At 40.8% G+C, this 20,150-nt stretch overlaps 1 protein-coding gene across 4 annotated transcripts in view; it reads right to left on the minus strand.

Annotated features, from left to right (window-relative positions):
* Nucleotides 1-7,530: 7,530 nt before the first annotated feature.
* Nucleotides 7,531-20,150, minus strand: part of LOC129771252 (serine/arginine repetitive matrix protein 2) — a 78,928-nt gene continuing 66,308 nt past the window's right edge. For 3 of the 4 annotated variants that reach the window (XM_055774716.1, XM_055774713.1, XM_055774715.1), the window contains 3 exons: nt 16,970-20,137; nt 8,968-9,204; nt 7,531-8,224 (listed from right to left, as the gene is read on the minus strand). In XM_055774716.1, coding sequence (XP_055630691.1) covers nt 8,110-8,224; nt 8,968-9,204; nt 16,970-20,137 — 3,520 coding nt within the window. In that variant the 3' untranslated portion in view covers nt 7,531-8,109. Of the gene's footprint in view, nt 8,225-8,495; nt 8,871-8,967; nt 9,205-16,969; nt 20,138-20,150 lie in introns of those variants that run through there. The other variant, XM_055774714.1, reaches the window with a different exon arrangement.

The following is a 20,150-nucleotide window of genomic DNA, read 5'->3' on the forward strand; positions in this document are numbered from 1 at the left end:
TGTGGCAACTGTTACATCACTCCATGCTTTAGTTACGAAAATTTAGTTGAATTGATTCAACTAAATTTTCGTAAGGGGATTCCTTACTTCCAAAATATTGTAAGAAACAAAACCGAATTATGACGGCGCCAGTGGTTGTATGGTTAGCGTAACAGCCTCACAATCCGATTGGCCTGGGTTCAATCCCAGCTGGCGTCGTTGGGATTTTCTGAGGCGAAAAATCTCTGGTTACGTCTTCCTTCGGAGCGGAAGTAAAAGAAGTTGGCCCGGCTCATGAGTTGTTGAGTCTGATAGGTAGGAACAGGTGGAGTCGCCTCCCTGATGTCGGTGATTGGCACTAAAGTGGCGGAAATAGGCCGACGAAAAATAAGCGAAGATAAAAAAAAAAAAAAAAAAACCGAATTATAGATTAACTATTGTCATCACAAATATTGATGCGATTCGGGGTCATATGTGTTCATCATCAGCAAGCTGACTCCTCCTCTGTTTACAGTCTACGTCCCATCATAGGTCGTATCTGCCACTGACCTTCACCGTCGTAAGACTCAGGTCTCCAGCGAATGCATATTAAATTTGATTCGACTATGTGTAATCTTTACGAAAATAAATCTGATCATCGTTCCATCCCATTATGTGTAGCACTAGCAACTCTTCGACAACTGCTTAATGAAGCTCCTCAACAAAACGTCCATTCCCAACTCAATATTTTTTTCAATATTGTGTGAATGACGAGCCTAAATATCCCAATTCCCCATTTCCCAAAACAGGTTCATTCAGTCATAATACTAATTCCAAAATCATTGGACAAGAGAATATTTCTGAATTCACCGCAAAACTAAACTATTGTGAATAGATTTGGATACCCCGAGTTTTACTCGGACACTCAACCATTTCCCACCCACAATGCACCCCAACCCACTGTACTGAATGTTTACACCAGAAAAACTGGTCACCATATACATTCACAATGATATACCGAAACTGTTATACAACATTCACAGTATATTTTTACATCGAAGAGTTAATTGTGCCTGTGCTTTAACACTGGGTTAAATATCGAATCTCGAAGCAAAGTGAGTGTGATCTGCAGTTCTATTGTGCACGCTGAATCAAAGAGATCAGGAACTGGATCATCCGTTGGAAATTTTCCTTGGCCGGAAAATGAACGGGGGGAGTATTAATATATTTCTTTAATTTTTTGAATCGTTGTGCTTTGATTTGATTTGATTTATTAATCCATCTGACTCATAGTCTTAATGAAAATAACTTAACCTAATGATGTGGAGGATGTCTAGAGCGGAGGATTTTCTGTCTAAACACTGTCGAAGACATATCGAAATCAAACAAATGTGACACTTCGTTGAATGCTCTTGTCATAGTGGACATCGGCTCAAAGTAACCGAATAGCGAGCGGTGGAATGGAACAGCCAGCATCTGATCCAGAGTTCGTCGTTGAATCCGGGTGGGAGCGTTCAGTGACATTTTTGCAAGTAGGCTGGGACAGTCAGCTTCTCCATTCAAAATCTTCGCTGCAAAGACTGCTTGTTGAACAGAGCGTCGTTGTTCAAGGGTATCCATTCCCAGCAGGCGGCACCGATCAATATAAGGAGGGAGATTAATGCGATCCCTCCAAGGAAGCAAGCGCAGGGCGAAACGAACAAATCGTCGTTGTATGCGTTCAATCCTGTCGATCCAAATAGCTTGATAGGGACTCCAAATCACTGACGAGGATTCAAGGATTGATCGAACCAACGAACAGTAGAGCGTTTTGAGGCAATGCATGTCAGTGAACTCTTTAGTTGTCCGCATGATGAGTCCTAGCAATCTATTGGCACGATCAATAGCTATGGAGCGATGATCATTGAAGGTCAGCCTAGAGTCAAGCCGAACTCCTAAGTCTGTTACTTGATGCATTCGTTCAATAACTATATCATCAATTTTGTACTCCCAGTGGATGGGATTGGCAGAGCGACAAAATGTTATCACGGAGCATTTGTTAATACTGAGCATCATGTTGTTCAGTTTACACCATTCGACAAACAGATTTTTTTCTTTGTGTGTTTTTCCTTTCCTTTTCAGTTTCAGGTAAACTTTCGGAAAAATTGGATTATTCCGACGAATATGGAAATGGATTAATGAACAATGAGGTCAATGTGGACCACAAGGATCACATTTCAAAGATGGACGAAAATTACTGAAGGATAATGGAAACAATTACTTAACTAAATTGAAGACGGAAGGACAACTGAAGGACATTCATTTGATTTGAAAGATGGACGGAAATACTTACATACCTAAAAGGACATCCATCTAATCATAAGGGAAGGACCTAATATACTTAAATTGATGAAGGAAGAACTACAATAAACGTACGTGGGAAATACCATGAAGAACAGGAATAATACGGTATACAATTCGAATATTGCTAATCTAAATACTATCTTATTCTACAGTTATGGTTACTATTCGTGGAAATGTGTCGAGTTAGGGATGTCTATTTTTCCTATTTCTTCACTCCCTGACATAGTCCTATAAGGATTTCTTTGATCCTTTCTATCCCATGTCGTTGGGGTAAAATGCTAAATGCTCATTCATAACGTCACCAGTAGATTGTAGATTTTGTGGGACGGCTCGACTCAGTATTTGAGGAGACTTGGAATGGCTATTTAGATTTTTGTGCAAGCTGTTTGCTGCGTGGTCCACTAAAAGTATACATAGCTGAAATATTTTGAGGCATGGCTATTTTTCTCCTATTCTTTCATTCTTAGACATTGTCCTGGAAGGATTTATTTTATCCTTTTTCTCCCAGGTTGTTTGATTTTGATACTAAATGCTCATTCTTAACGTCACCAGTAGATTGCTTATTTTGTGGGACGGCTCGACTCAATAGCTGAGGAGACTTTGAATGGCTATTTATATTTTTGTGCAAACTAATTGCTGCGTGGTCAACTAAAAAAAAGTCTACATAGCTGAATATTTATTTCTGTTAAAAATTTGGAAGTGTAAGTTTTTTGAGATATTTGCAATGAAATACACCAAGTCTTTTCCCATTTTCATCATCTACTTCGTAGCAATGATCACCTATGCGTCTTTTGATTTGCGCCCGAACATATTTCGGTGCCAATTTCGCACAGTATCCTTTCCCTTTGTCCGATAACTCCGTGTTCTTTTTAAGGACTTTTTCACCCACAGAATATGTTGGACAGTTGGCGTTCGATCTCAAATTGTAATATCGAGAGTGTTTTTCAAAAGCTTTCTTGATGTTTTCTCTAATTTGCTGGTATAATTCATTTTTTTCTAGAACACCTAAACCGTGAGTTTCGGAGGAATTGTCTCTCATATGACGATACTCTCTTCCGTCGGAGATCATATTCCTTCCGAACATCACAAAATATGGTGAATATTGGGTCGCCTCATGGACTGAATTTCTCATGGCACTCGCAATTGTTTGGATGTTATTAGCCCAATCTTTATGCCTGTTTTTGATTGTGGCTCTTATTGCTGTAGTCATCACTCTATTCACCCTTTCAGAGTCATTTATTTGGGGGTGGTAACTAGGAGTTTTCCAGTGCGTAACATGGTATCGGTTCAAAAGATCTTCAAACAATTTTTAACGTAAATTGAGTCCCATTGTCGGTCAGGATCACTTCCGGAACCCCAAATAACAGAAAAATCATGTTTTCCACGAATGGAACAAGAGACTCTGCTGTTGCTTGCCTGAATGGCTGGATTAACACGAATTTACTGAACACATCCGTGACAACCAGTAAACAGGTGTTTTTACCCTTCCCCGAAGCGGGTAGGGGCCCAACATAATCCATCGTTAGAAACTGCCATGGATGGTCAGCTATTTTTTTCTGCGTTACTAGAGGAGTTGTTGTATTGACATTGGTCGCTTTGCTAGTTTGACAAGTTAGACATTGCTTACAATATTTTTTTATTTCCGAGTTCATTGATGGCCAGTAATATTTTCCCTTAATTGCATTTAGGGTTTTCTCGAAACCTAAATGCGCTCTTTCGTGAATTTCTTTCATAATTTCGGTCCTTTGAGGTTTGGGTGGATATTGCTTCCATTGAAACCTGTGATCTTCTAGTTTACTCCTATGTTTTACAAGTTTGTAGATTTGGTTATCAACCACGCGAAAGTCGGAAAATTTTTGAGGATCACTAGAAATTTTCTTTATGAGATCCTGATAATCTGGATCAATTTGGATTGTGGAAATTGTTTCTAATGAACGTGACAAGCAGTCAGCCGTAATGTTTTGTTTCCCTTTTCTGTACTCCAGCTCGATATCATATGCTTGTATCTTTAGAGCCCATCTCATTAGTTTCGAATTTCCGGACTCGACTCCAATGGTAAAGAGCCATAATAAGCTTCTCGCATCTGTGATAACCTTGAACTTTGTACCTTCGACGAAATGTCTGAAGTGCTCAATCGCGAGTAACACACCCAAACACTCCATTTCTACGCTAGCATATTTCCTTTGTGTGCTATTCAGTTTTTTGCTGAAATAGCCAATAATTCGAGCTTCGCCCTCAATATGTTGAATGAGCGCTGCTCCAACAGCGTTATCGGATGCGTCTGACTCGATCACAAACGGCAGGCTAAAATCCGGATTGACTAGAATTGGGGCAGAGATTAGAGCAGTCTTTAGCTTTTGGAATCCTCGTTCTGCTGCTTCTGTCCAAACGATTTTCTTTGGTCCCTTTTTGAGCAGATCAGAAATGGGAGACACGATCTCGCTATAATCGCGAATAAATCGCTGGTAGAAACCCGCGAGACCAAGAAGTCGTCGTATGTCCTTCACATTTTTCGGTCTGTGATAATTTAATATTGGCTCTATTCTTGTGTTGTCAATGGTAACACCCTCACTTGTCAGTAGGTAGCCCAGGTAGTTAACCTGCTTTCTACAAAACCGCGATTTATCCAGTGAAATGGTTAAATTTGCCTTGGTTAGTTTTCTGGCAACTATTCCTAGTAGTTTAAGATGCTCTTCTAAAGTCATTGTCGCTATCACAATGTCGTCGAGGTATACAAATACCTGTGGCTCAAGGTCAAACCCAATGACCTTGTCCATAAGTCGACACATTGTAAAAGGGGCATTCGTCAGGCCAAAGGGACACACTTTAAATCTGTACAGACCCTTCGATGTTCTAAAAGCTGTGTAGTCTCGGCACTCCTCTTTAAGAGGAATTTGAAAGTACGCATCCTTCAAATCTATCACGGAGAAAAATCTAGCGCTACCTAGTCTATGAAAAATACCTCTCATGTCCCGCATTGGGTATGAGTCTTTTCCTTGTTTTAGAGTTACAGTTACAGTCTGGTTCTTGTTTTAGAGTTACAGGTATAGTCTCAATGGGATGGACGTAAAAATGGTGAGACTCAATAGTTTTTTTTTTTATCTTCGCTTATTTTTCGTCGGCCTATTTCCGCCACTTTAGTGCCAATCACCGACATCAGGGAAGCGACTCCACCTGTTCCTACCTATCAGACTCAACAACTCATGAGCCGGGCCAACTTCTTTTACTTCCCCTCCGAAGGAAGACGTAACCAGAGATTTTTCGCCTCAGAAAATCCCAACGACGCCAGCTGGGATTGAACCCAGACCGATCAGATTGTGAGGCTGTTACGCTAACCACACAACCACTGGCGCCGTCAACTCAATAGTTGATTTCCTATTAATTCCTATTTGGTGTATTTCCTCTATACCATCGACTCCTCGTATCATTGGTTCTATTCTAAACGCTTTCCAGAAATTTATGCCCAAGATTAAATTGCGACTAATCTCTGGAACTATTGCTATTGGGATTATTTTGGTTACTCCCCGGAAAGTAACAGGAATGTTCGCGTAGCCTTCGCATGAATATTGCGTTTCATCAGCAGTGCAAATGCGAATCGGAGACGGTAAAACTTTGAGACCATATTGCTCGATTAAATTTTTGGAATTTGTGACGCTTATGCTCGCACCAGAATCCAATAATGCTTCTATTTCTGTTTCAAAAATTTTAATTTTAACATGAGGACACTGGCTTAGTTGAATGTGAATCTCGTGTATGGTTCTAAAAGGATTAAAAAAAAATTCTGATTTTCTGGGAATCTTTTTCATAACAGGGCTGCTAGACTTCCCATTTCTGCATCCCGATTTCAGTTTCCCGAGGTCGGAAATGTAGAATGTCCGAGTAAAACTCGGGGTATCCAAATCTATTCACAATAGTTTACCAATAGCACACCAATAATAAATAAGTAAATAAATAATCCAAAAATATCACATGATGAAAACAGTTGTGGCAACTGTTACAAAGTGCCTTTTTCTTATTCTAGAATATTGTTGAATGAAATGTATAAATTAATGTTAGTGGCGTGGAATATTTATTAAATATAATGCATAAGATCATTACTGGACTGTTCTTATTTGATTTCAGTCTCTTTTGTAACTGGATTGAACGGATCCATATATTAAATATTCGTCGTTAGATTCATACTTTCAAAAGCAAAACATAAATGTTTGACTTTCGCATAGTTATTCGCTAAATATAATGGTCATACATATAAACCTTTGTGAAAAAATTTCACTTATGGAACAATTGTAAACAGTAAACTATAAACTAATCGGTAGCTTATTGTTATTTTTAACAGTTACAGTTTCGGGGATTTTTTTTATAATGGACAATATCGACAAGAAAACAAGAAAAAGAAAAGGAAGTTCCTAGAAATCCTTTTATATCATCTTTAATTCTTTAGTTTACCAGGAAAACAGAGACCAAGAATATTAGAAATATGCAAATTTTATATTCCAGAACCTTTATTATCTAGTAATTATCTAGAAGGTCGTTATACATCTTTCTCTTCGATAAAAGACCCGAAAAACACGCAACAACTGCATGAAAAGTAAAAAATATGTTTGTTTCGAGCATGTAGTTATGCTATGTTCTGATTCTTACTCCAATGAATCACAATCGATTAATACGTTTTTATGTTATTTTATAGCTCTTTATACTCCCATGGATTATATTTAGTTGTTGACTTTTAATTAATAACAGTGAAAAATTCGAATTTCGTTATTTGTGTTGGAATATCAAAAATTACTCTATTTTGAGGAGGCTTAATTAGATGAATATTAAAATATAATAAGGACGTTTAACATATGTTTTGGAGTTTTTTCATTCAATCATACCCTCTTCTTCAAATAAATGTCAATAAAGCCTGAAAAATACACAATGGCATCATTACAGAGAAGTTCAATTTTCTGTCTGTGACACCGCGCGAGTATACGTGTTATGATTTTGCACGCGAGTACAGGAGGGTTAATGATGCTGTAAACAAACTGAATGAGAGATCGCGCTCAAAATTGATATTAAAACCACTGACCGTAGAATTAACTTTTTAAAAAATTTAAAAAATAGAAAAACGTTCAGCGGGAATTGAAATTATGAATTCCCGGAATATGTTTGACAGAATGTATTTTTTCCGTAAAAGGCAAATACATAGGGACTTTCGGATGAATTTTGTACCAAATACAACACGCTAGGTATACTGCTAGTTTCGTCGTAATGACCATTGGATACCGTTTGCATTTTTATTGGTAAACTTGGATGATATGAGAATTCAGGTTTCTCCAAACTATGAATTATGTATTTGCAAATCAATAAATAAGTTAGGTCAAATTCGATATATAAATAATAATAAATACGACAGCAATGAATTGCACCTCCTTCGAGTGACTAGAGGAAACCCCTGCATTATTTCCTAGCAATTTCTGTTTCTATTAAGTTGACTAGTTCCATCATCAAACAATTTGTGAGTAATTGCTTCACATAATACTAAAAATGTTCATTTCATTATTTCAAACGCAACAACTGTTAAAATCGCTTCGTTAAAATGAGTGTGAGATGAAGGTTTCATCTAATTCTAGAGATTAGATTTGTAATATCATATCATTCCAATGCATTTTTCAAACGAGTAGAGAGTATTTTCCAATTTGATTGTTTTTGATTCTCAGTTTGTTCGAGTCCGCTGCTGTGGATCGTGTTCTCTCATCACACTGTTAATACTAAGTTTTTTTTGGTATTAAATTCTGGGTGTGAGTATGGTATTTTTTGCGTGACAGATTAGATACTTTTGCTGCGACTCCGGGTTCGCGAGCGGCTGCGGCTGTTGTAGCTGCTGGCGCTCGACGCAGATGAAGGAGTCGGACGTCGATATGGTATGGGGCGCTTGCGAGCGCTGTTACGATTGAAAAACGTTAGACAGAAGCAAGGTTAGTCATCCAGAGAGAGAGAGAGAAGGGGTTCCATGAGTTAGGCATTGATAGGGAAGAAAAAAACAATGCTATTTGTTATAAACACATTCACACTTGCAAAACAATTCAACTCGACTACAAGGTAATGCAAGAAAAATAATCAACTTACCGGATGGGATTTAAGGACAACACAAAAAATAAGGAATTTTAAAATGCTTTCGGTATATTTTGGAAAATAATAGTTGAAGACTATAACTTGCTAAGTTGTCAAGCTTTGATTCAACATTACGAAATTACATTCCGACTTTAAGAATCAACTGAAAAAAAAGATAATTCTAAAAAAAAACAATTCTACATTAGGGGCACTCTTTATTGAAAAGATGGTAAACAGAAGTTTGTGCCAGCTAAAAGCTAACGACTTATGGCTCTCTTGGCAATGCGCAACAAACAGTAAAAGAAAGGAAATTAATTGTACAGGATAAAGCAAATGTGTGCGTGTGGGATGAAATCAAACAATAGCTCGGGCAGATCTATCGTCGTCGTCGCCTCCGGGCGGACCGATCGGATCTACTCGATCTGCTACTAACGCTACTACTGCTGGATCTTTTACGCGATCTGCGTGATCTCGAGCTGAACCAATAAAGGAAAGAAACCAAAAATAATGAAACTTATAATGGGCAAACAAATTTAGACCGAATGATTTCGATCATCGAATGATCGATCTTACCTGGTGATGCGACGTCTGTCAAGGAAACTAGGAGATCCGGCGCGACGAGGAATCGACGGCGAGCGGGATGCTGTCCTGTTGCGACGAGGGGGCGGTGATCGTGACCGCGATCGGGAAGTACTGCTTCGTGATCTGGAGCGACTGCTCTCACCGCTGGACCTGGAACGGGATCGCGACGAGCGACTGCGGGAACGAGAGCTGCGTGAACTCGAACTGGAGCTGCTGTAACTGCGAGACCTGTATCAAGAAAGTAAAATGCGGTTCTGTATAAAACCTCATATCTTGGTTGGTAAATGACTGGACTATCAAAACCATCGGTACATCGAGTACCTGCAGGCATTAAATAGACACCATTCGTAGCCCTTAGCTTCTTGTACAATAACTCCTATCCCTACCTCCCCGCGGTGCCGACTGGAATACGAGTAACCATAATGAAGATCGAGTAACCAACCCCGGTGAGTTCTTGGTCGTATGCTGGTGCGGCTCAAAACAATGTCTGTTTCCCAAGTCAGGGTCGGTTGATTACTGTCCTAGTGCCATCGTGGGACTATAAACAGAGCTATGCACGATGGTCATCCGGCGTGACAGGTTGATGATCCGTGAAAATGAAACGCACAGCAACATTCACAAAGAAATTCGAAACCGAACAATCGAACTAGACCCACGCAAAGAACACGGGCTAGAGATTGGAAACTCGGAACATGAAACTGTAAGTTTCTCAACTTTCTTGCGAATACCCGTATCCTTTCAGAAATATTGAGAGTCCGCAATAGCTAGTACCGATGGCGATTAAGAGGAATTCTATGCGCAGCTAGAGTGTGAATACGATCGCTGCCCAAAACACGACATCAAATCGTCATCGGTGATTTGAACGCTCAGGTCTTTCAAGAAAAGGAGTTCAAATCAACAAAAACGACCTAAGACTCTCGACTTCGCTGCTTCCAAGAACATGGCCATACGTAACACCTTCTTGCAGTACAGCCTCCAATACCGTTACACCTGGAGACCACCTCAGCAAACGGAAACACAAATTGGTTGCTTTTTGATCGACGATTAGCGACGTCAAAACTTATTGTGGCGCTATCATCGATCCAGACTACTACCTGGTGATGGGCAAATTGTGTTCTAAACTGTCAGCCGTCAATAACATAAGACATCAGCGCTCACCACGATACAACCTACGACGACGGCAGGAGCCGAACGTTGCTACAACATACTCGCAGCGTCTTGAAGATGGAACACCATGAAAGCAGCAATTAGCAGCACAGCAGAGACCGTAACCGGGTATGAACAACGAGGACAACGGAACGAATGGTTTGACGACGAATGCTGTGGGCTTCTGAGCTGGATGGATGCAGCTCGAGCAGCCATGCTGCAACGAGCAACTCGACAAAACGTGAAACGATACCGATTGAAACGAAGGCAGAAAACACATAAAATAGTGTGAGGAGATGGAGCCACATTGTCGTTCTTGAAAAGCGCGGAAGTTCTTCAAGAAACTAACCGCCTCACATAAAGGCTTTATGCCGCTGGCCGAAATGTGCAGGAACAAGGAAGGAGGCATTTTGACGAACGAACGCGAGGTGATCGAAAGATGGAGACAGCACTACGATGAACACCTGAACAGCGCGCGGACAGGAGACCATAACGGCGTTGATGAGGATTACACCGGTGCAGTGAACAACGAAGAAGTTCCTCTCCCGACGATGGGTGAAATTAAGAAGCCCCTAATTAACTAAAGAACCACAAAGCGCATCAGAGCTTTGCAAGGGAAGTCTGGGAAAACTTGTAGAGTGTATACACCGCAATCTAGGACACAGTACAGCTACCGGAGGAGTGGTAATAAGGGGTATTCTGCGGTGACACGCTGGATTGTGGGAACCATCACTGCTCAAATGAGCATTGTCAATATTGCGCGTGCTTATCCGTAAGCGTGATACGCATTGCTTCGAGATAGCAGAAAGATTTCGCAGAAGGAACGTAGAAAGGCCAAAATAACAAGATTTATGATCCCGAATAAAAATAATTATAACCTCACGAAAATTTTCCGCCATTGGTTTTTTTTTATTTTGCTTGCCTGTAGTAAATCGTATATACGTATGATAATAGTCGTACTAAATGCATGTATAAGTCATATATTCATCAGAACTAATTCGCAAGCAATTGACATGTATGTCCAGTAAACATTAAATCGTATAACTATTGCACATGGTAGATCGCATATAGATTCGTATCAAATTACAATCGTATAAAATATCAATCCAAGGATGCATCATGTATATCTAAAATCGTATAAAATGCGGAAATACGATTATTTTCGAGATGGCACCAGGGCTCGACGTTTTATGCATAATCAGTTGGCATCGAAAAAAAATCGATTTTCCAAATTTCCTTTACCAAAAACCACCGTTCGCTCATCTCACGACGAATATGTGCGACTGTGGCATGAGAAGATTGCGTGTGTGTGGCCTTTTTTCATTGATGCGCATATTTTTGCTTTGCACTAATTGACTGCAAAACTATTTTGCCAACTAGGGTTGCTACAACGTATATGCCATATTTTATACGCATATAAAGCCGAATACAGGTCGGACTCGATTATCCGGAGACTCGATTATCCGGGATTCGATTATCCGGAATTTTAGACTCGATTATCCGGAGTATTTTATTTTTGATTTTCGGAAATTTTGAATAATTTGTATAATAATTCTATACTGAATAGCTAAGATGGGTATCGAAAGAAAGGGAAGTGGAATGCAGTTATTTATGAAAAATGCAAATCCAAGATGGCGGCCACTACAAAATGGCGGATTACATATTTTCTCAGAACTCCATCAATATGGGTATCAAATGAAAAGGCTTGAATAGTTGAACACAGTTATTTATGAAAAATGCAAATCCAAAATGGCCGCCACCGCAAGATGGCACCATATATATTTTTTTCACAACCCCATCAATATGGGTATCAAATGAAAGGGCTTGACTAGTAGAATACAATTATTTATGAAAAATGCAAATCTAAGATGGCGGCCACTACAAAACGGCAAATGAACTATTTTCTCAGAACCCCATCATTATGGGTATCAAATGAAAAAGCCTTGCCTAGTAGAACACAGTTATTTATGAAAAATGCCCAAAAATGTATCAAAAGAAAGTTCTCGAGTAGTAGAACATAGCAGATAATGAAAAATCCAATTTCAAGATGGCTGCAGTCCCCAAACAACTAATTACTTTTTGAATGGTTTCATTCAGCTCGACCTGTTTCTATGTATGTTTGAATGTTTGTTGAGTTGTCCCACATTAATTGAAATTTGACCCCGTTCCTGATCATTGGTTGATCTGAAATTTGGAACATACCTTTAATTCTATTGTCATTATAGAACTGCGTATTCCATGATCTTGAAAAATTCAATTTGGCCGCCACAAAAAAATGGCTGAATGGCTTGATTTGGAGAATACACTACACTATGAACAACATAAATTTGAAAAGGTCGCCGCCACAAAATGGTCGACTATGTATTTTTTGCAATCCCCTCAATATTGGTATCAAATGAAATGATTTGACTAATAGAATACAGTACGGACTCGATTATATACAGACTCGATTATATGTGATTCGATTATATACAATTATGGACTCGATTATTTCATGAAGAAATGTAACCTCTCAACGTTAAGGTGAAGTTTAAGTGGCTATTACATGTACATTGGGGTAAAAATAGTGATTTTTGAAGATTTTGCTTGAATTTTCAACAGGAATTGTTTATATCGATATTGCAGCCAAACTAAGAAAGATAGAAGTTGTGCGCCAAAGAACATATTGTGGTTAAAGAACTTCATTTTAATTGATAGAAACAATCTAGTTTAATAAAAATTTTAAGGATAAAATTAATAACACATTAAAAATGATTAACTTTTAAGTGTTTCACTTCCAAAATGTTATTAAAATTCACTAATTTAGTTGTTCCACTACTATATACCAAATTTTCTCATCTTTCAAATGAAAGCATCAGCATCGTCTTCCGTAGCGTACTTTTTAATGTAGAGCCAGTTTGAAGCAACAAAGTCCGAAACAAAAAAAAATTCTGTAACTCTGTCATTGTTGAAATTCGAACATATGCGTAGGAGGATTTTTTTCATCAAATATGATCACCTCCTGAGAGAATCTGGATAAGTTTATTTTTTTCATGTGAGTAAGGTGTTTTCTGACTTCAAGGGGATGAATCAAAAATCAAATTCTTCTTTTATTTTCAAAAAACTGATATGCGATTTGATCCGACTATGCTGTATGAAATGAATAGAATGTGCGTATATAATGCTGCATATCACGATACTAGGATGACCGATATTCGACTTAATCCATCAATGATATGGAAAATCGTGTTTTCAAATGTTATACGATTTCGGATACACATGATGCATCCTCTGATTGATATTTTATACGATTGTAATTTGATGCGAATTTATATGCGACCTAGCATGTGCAAAAGTTATACGATTTATTGTTTGTTGGGATATGTTTACGGATTAGTTTGGATGAATAAACGATTTTTATATGCACCTTGTACGACTTTTGTCATAAAAACATTCATTTTCTAACCAATTTCTATTAATTTGCTTCTGACATCGATGGTTGGTTTATTGCCATGACCGATAAAAGTGAGCAGAAAGAATTGATGAGAGTCGAAATTAATTAACTGATCCAAAATTCCCTTTCACTACTGTTTATTCAAGTGGTAGGATGATGCACAGTTCAGAATAAATAAAGGGTGTGTCACATCAAATTGCCTCACGGAAAAAACGCTGTAGAAATTTAATTTTTGGGAATTATATCTTCAGCTTTCGCTTATAATCAGATAAGAGTGTATAGATCACGTTGGCCATGCTTCACTGTAAATTTTTCGTAAATTTGGAAAAATGTCGTCGAACGAAAAAGAGCGTCGTGAAATAATCCTGTGCACTCATTTCGAGAATTCGGAGTTGTCACATCGGGACATCGATAAGATGCTGGAAATCGTCCAATCCACGGTCAGCAGAGTACTAAAACGATACTTCGAGAACCTAACCATCGACCGGAAGGTGAAGAACGGCAAAAATGGATGCTCCGTCAGTGAAAAAGATCACAAGCGCGTAGTTAAGCAGTTTAGACGTGATCCGAGAAGTTTGGTCCTGGATGTCGCCAATAAGCTGAATTTGTCAAGTTCATTCGTCCAGCGGACCAAGCAGCGGGAGGGCCTGCGTACATACAAGGTTCAGAAGGCTCCTAACCGCGACGAAAGGCAAAACATGGTGGGGAAGACGCGAGCCCGGAAGCTGTACACCGAAATGCTGACGAAGCCGCATTGCTTGGTAATGGACGACGAAACCTACGTCAAAGCGGACTTTCGTCAGCTGCCGGGCCTGTTGTTCTTCTCCGCAGAGGACAAATTCAGCGTTCCGGAGGAGATTCACAAGCAGAAACTATCCAAGTTTGCCAAAAAGTACATGGTGTGGCAAGCGATCTGCTTTTGCGGAAAGCGGGGGGCGCTCCTTCGTGGTGACCGGCACGGTAAACGGGCAGGTTTACCTTAAGGAGTGCCTACAGAAGCGCTTACTACCACTATTGAAGCAGCACGAGGGCCCGACCATCTTCTGGCCGGATCTCGCTTCGTGCCACTATTCAAAGGACGTGTTGGAGTGGTACGAAGCCAACGGGGTCACCTTCGTGCCAAAGGAAATGAACCCGCCCAACGCGTCGGAGCTTCGCCCAATAGAGAAATATTGGGCGATTATGAAGCAGGCCCTCCGGAAGAACCCAAAAGTTGTCAAATCGGAGGCGGACTTCAAGAGAAAATGGATCCTTACAGAACCTTATGGACGGGGTAAAGAGGAAGGTTCGAGCATACGGGCTTGGGCTCGAAGTATGAATAAAAAGAAAATGCCAACAGTTGTTTAATAGTTTTTATTTTGCTGTCTAAAATTTTCAAAAGGATCGGTCTACTGGGCGAATTTCTACAGCGTTTTTTCCATGATGCAATTTGATGTGACACACCCTTTGTATACATATGTAAACCTCTAAAAACGCGCAGCTTAAAAAAAAGTTATAGTTATAGTTATAGTTTTAGTTTTAGTTTTAGTTAGAGTTAGTGTTAGAGTTAGAGTTAGAGTTATAGTTCTTAATAACAACAAGCTACGCCAGTAACACCGGCTGAGTGTATCCTATGGTTTACCTTCCCTACTAGCACATTCCTAAATTCCCGAGACATTTATGAGAGGTCATAGAGTTCTCTGCATCTCTCTTAAGTAAATGACGAACTAACATTCCTTCATTTCCTTAGCAGTTGCAAGGACGTATCCAGGACAATTCTTAACTGTTGGAGAAAACATGCCTTCATCTAAGAGATATTACCAATCATCAGCAACGGATGGAGGCTAGTTTTTAACATAACAGTTTTGAATTCGTACCACCTACGATATTGTGCAACTTGCTTAATGCTAATGCTAATGCTAATGCTAACATATGTAAACGGGTTGTACATTTATCATAACGTCAAATTGTATAAAGGAATTCATGAATATATTCATTATATAAATTCATGCTAGTGTAAACGGTTGACGCGATTTCTATAAATCTCATCATATTTCTTCACATGAATATATCACTGGTCTAAACCCACCGTAAGATTGAATACATGCTAGCAGGAGGGACTGATCGTAACAGAATTCTTCTTTGCTGTAGTATTGTGATCGACGGCGACGAGCTCTAAGTGGTAGGGCAATTTGTCTATCTTGGCTCGTTGATAACAACATCGACAAACTCCGACCCCGTACGAAGTGTTCCATGTACAAATCTCTAGTTCGTTTGTTGGACACTCACAAACACTTGGTGTTTTCGAACGCCTAGTGCTCAGAACAATACACGGTGGTGAACAGAAGTATGGAATATTGAGAAGGAGAATGAACCACGAACTGGTGCAACTCTACGGCGCGACCAGCATCCAGAAAATCGCCAAGGCAGGGCAGAGCATGTTGTAAGATTGCAACAGCAGCTCTGCAAAGGTGGTGTTCACATCTAATCCGGTGGGAACAAAAAGAAGAGGAGCCCAGCGGGAGAGGTAGTTGGACCAGGTGGAGAAGATCTTGACAAGCATCGGTGCGGCCAGGAGTTGGAGATCTGCAGCTATGGACCGGGTTCATGGGATATACCATCATTGTAAATAAATAAAAATATAACTTCATTATAACTATCACAATTCATGTGCCGCTTGACGATGTGAAGTTGTGGATCACCAACTCTTTCCGCACCTTTTGGACCGAAATGTGGTTTGCAGAGAGGGGGCAGTTCCTCATAAAAGTCAAGGGCACGATTGTCAGGTTTGACGATGTTAAAGGAATGAGAGAACAACGAATCCTGTCCAGATTGAGGACCGGTCACTGCTCGGTCTCACACGGATTCAATAGAGGACCCTTCCATCTACTCTGCGACCTCTGCCAAATCCACAACTCCGTCGAGCACTTCTTGTGTGGTTGCCCGAAATTCGATGATCTGCGAAACCTGCATGGAATCAGCGGGAGTGTAAGAGACATCTTGAAGGACGATCCAGCAAGAGTAGCAGCGCTTGTCTGCTACCTAAAAGATGCCGAACTATTTTTTAAGACCTAGCGTCTGAGCAATGGATCAGTCAAGAAGATCCTTGTTCCTTCCCCTCCACGATGAAGGGGAATAAGAACACGTCGGCATCTTCAACGGCACGGCTTCTTCTCCACTGGCCTGGAGCCATGGTCCGAGGACATCCATGCCATCTGGTCCAACAAGCAAACAGCAAGTTCTTTGTTAAGTCATGTCTCGCAAAAGGATTTATATGTGTTTAATTTTTACGTCCAATTTTTATGTGATAATTTTATGTGCAATCTGTTCCCAACGAAACCTTGCGGCAATGCCGTCGATAAAGAGGCGAACCAGCCCAGGAGGCTGAAAACCTCTCAAATAAAGAATAAAAAAAAATATCACAATTCATCGTACCTGTGCGTTCGGGATCGGGATCTAGACCTAGATCTAGACGTGCTTCGTGATTTACGCGATTTGCTCATCACTTCAAGGGATCCGGAAATCTTCTCCTTGAGAATATTATCCACAGCGCTTAGGATCGTACTCTTTGCCAGACTGACCGTAACACTGCCGATTTTGTTGTCATCCATTCTGCATGCACTAACCGTCGTCAAAATATCCCGGATATCCTTCTTTGTCTGGTTGGTGTCGGGACCGATCTGATGTGATTCAGTGTGTTGATGTTCAACAGGATTATCTTTTTTCTTCGGTTGTTCCTCAACCGGTGTTGATTCGGTGCTGAATTCTATTCCTTTCCCAGTTTCAATAGTTGTGTTGACCGCAGCGATCGATGCCATTTTCGCCTGCTGAATTTGAATGTTACGCTCACGACTTTCACCACGGCGCGGAAGACTTGCATCAATCATGTCGCCTTTGCTCGATAATTCGGAAACAGATTTTTTCTTCTCCAGGCATTGCTTTGCCTTCACGGCTAAATCATTCTTGAGCGCTTTCAGCAAAGTGAGATCTTTATCTTCGCGATTATCCCCAAACGTTGGCAGGAAAGCGTCCAAATGATCGGATTCATTCTTCTGTTTCGATCTGCTGGATTGTGGCTGGGATTCCGAGTCCGACTCCGTGGAAGAGGAAGCGGGGGATTGTAGTTTTACAACCGGTTGGACCATCTGTGGAAGCTTCTTCTTGGATTTTTTCACATGTTTGTTTTTCTCAGCCGCGTTGACAGGAGATCGTTTGGGAGATCGACTCTTCGGCCGTTTAGGAGAGTCGCTCGGAGACGAAGAACGATCACGAGAGTGATTGTCAGCCCTTCGAGCGTCTTTAGCATGCTCTTGTTTTACTCTCGGCGAATGGTTGCCATCGTTGGACACTGACGGTACGGGAGATGGCGTACGATCCCGTTTTTTCACGCCCACTTGTTTAGTGCTTGTCGGAGCGTCCATTGGTGGGGTATCGTGTCGGCGCTTCCTGGGAGGTGACTTCGAACGAGACACGGACTCACGTTTAATGGGTGGTCTGGAAAGAGTACGACGGTCACGACACGGGCTGGGAGAACGCGATGCTTTAGAGCTGTCCCTTTCCTTAGTTTCTACTGCGGAAGATGACGATTTACCTCGAGACGGTGACGGCGTGCGTTTTTGGTCATCCGACGGGGATCGGACTTTCTTGCCTTTTTTCCGTATTTCTGATTTTTCGAGTATGTCACGGTATCGTTCAGGATCGCGTTCGGCTGGGGAGTAACTCAAGTCAGATGACTCTGAACCAGAGGAATCGCTGGAGACAGACCGTCGGTTACGATTCGTGTTGGAGTTCGACTTCCGCTCTGGAGTCTGTGTTCGTTCCTTCGGTGTTGATTTTTCAGGAGTGTATTTGCGGCATTGCTTTTTGGATTTCTCTGGTACGGGGGTCTTTGAACGATTTCCTTTACCAGTTGGTGACTTCCGCTTCTCTGGAGATTTGTTTTTTCCTTGGGAAACATGCTCTTGATTTTTAGAATATTTATTAGCTTTTTCATCATGTGTTGACTGTGGCCGATCAATTTCCTTTCTCATTGAAGAAGATGAATGTTTGCGAGTTATAGGCGATTCAGAGTTCTTACGATGTACGTTCTCAGATGAACAAGATCGTTCTCTTCGACTTTCAGAGGGAGAATGTGATCGTTTGGTTTGTTTCGTAACTGGAGAATTGGATCGTACGTTACGACGACGAACAGGCGATCGTTCTTTTCGATCGTGGGTAGATGACTGTATTTCTCTCTCCGAAACAGATGACGGTGAACGATCGTTTCGTTTTCTGAGTACTGTCGAAGATGAAGATGTATTCCTTTGGGGAGATTTTCTGATTGGCGACTCGTGCTTCTTTTTTGATGTTGTAGGTGATTTGCTTGCCCTTCTTTTAGGACTATTGCATTTATTGCGTTTATTGCGATCTACAGATGCAGACTTTTCTCGTTCCCGATGATTTTTAGATTTGTCGGATTGTTCATTTTTGTGGTTTGACTCCTCTCTACGAATTGGTTTCAAAGAATGTTTATCTGTATAGCCAGATGTATTATCAGTTGACCTGGATCTTTTACGCTCCCTGCCTTTCTCCAATTTATTAGAATGTTTATCTTTCATCATAGAAGTATCCCTCCTATCTGATGATTCTGATCGTCTTCTTTCTTTGCGACCTTCAGCTTGTTTACGATCCCTGCCACCTCTGGATGTTTCAGGATGCTCATCTACGGATATTGATCTATCTCTACGGTCGGATGATTCGGATCTATTTCGTCGTTTGGAATCCTTAGTACGACCTGAGAGTTTTTTCGCTTTGTCATAATCGATCTGTTTCTCTCGCGGTGAATTTGATCTATTACGATCCCGGCGATCGCTCCACATATCAGAGTGTTTGTTTTTATTCGTGGTTTCGATCTTTCGATCCAACGATTTAGATTTTCTGGTTTTTCTATGAACCTTCGGTTCATTTTTACGTTTATCCCCGAACGGAGACTGTTCTTTTCCCTTCATTCTAGGTTCCTCTGAGCGATCGCGTCGCGTGTCCCTTGCTTTTCGATCGTTTCTTGGTCTGCTGTTCGATTTAGACCGACTCTCTCTATGCCTGTTCTTGGCTTTGAGCTTGTTTCTGTTCCTACTAGAAGACCTAGACCTTCCTCTTCTCTTGATTTCATCCTGGTTTTTGGGGGACTTATCTCTCTTTCTCTCCTTCACTCTACCGAGGCTTCTCTCTCGCTTTTCCTGTGACCTGTCCTTCTGACCTTTATCTGCGATTTTCGACCGTGATCTATCCCTTCTTCGCGAACCCGAATCCGACCTAGATCGGGACCTGTTTCGCTCCCCTGAATTGCGTCGACGGCGATCTCTCGATCGGCTTCGTCTATCTCGATGTTCTTCGTCTTTCGTGGCGTGCTTCGCCCGCTCGACACGTTCCTCGCGCTCTCGTTGCTTTTGCTGCTGCTGCTGTTGTTGTTGTTGTTGTTGTTGTTGTTGATAACGATCGTTACGTTCTCGGCGATACTTCTCCGTTTTGCGATCGCGGCTGGGGCTCGATTCATCTCGAATGTCTTTGTTGCTCCTTCTGTTCTGCTTCTCGTCGCTGTGGTACGCTCGTTTGTACGTAGTGGAACTAAATAAAGTAT

Source organism: Toxorhynchites rutilus, chromosome 2, assembly GCF_029784135.1.
Source record: "Toxorhynchites rutilus septentrionalis strain SRP chromosome 2, ASM2978413v1, whole genome shotgun sequence".
Lineage (NCBI taxonomy): Eukaryota > Metazoa > Arthropoda > Insecta > Diptera > Culicidae > Toxorhynchites > Toxorhynchites rutilus.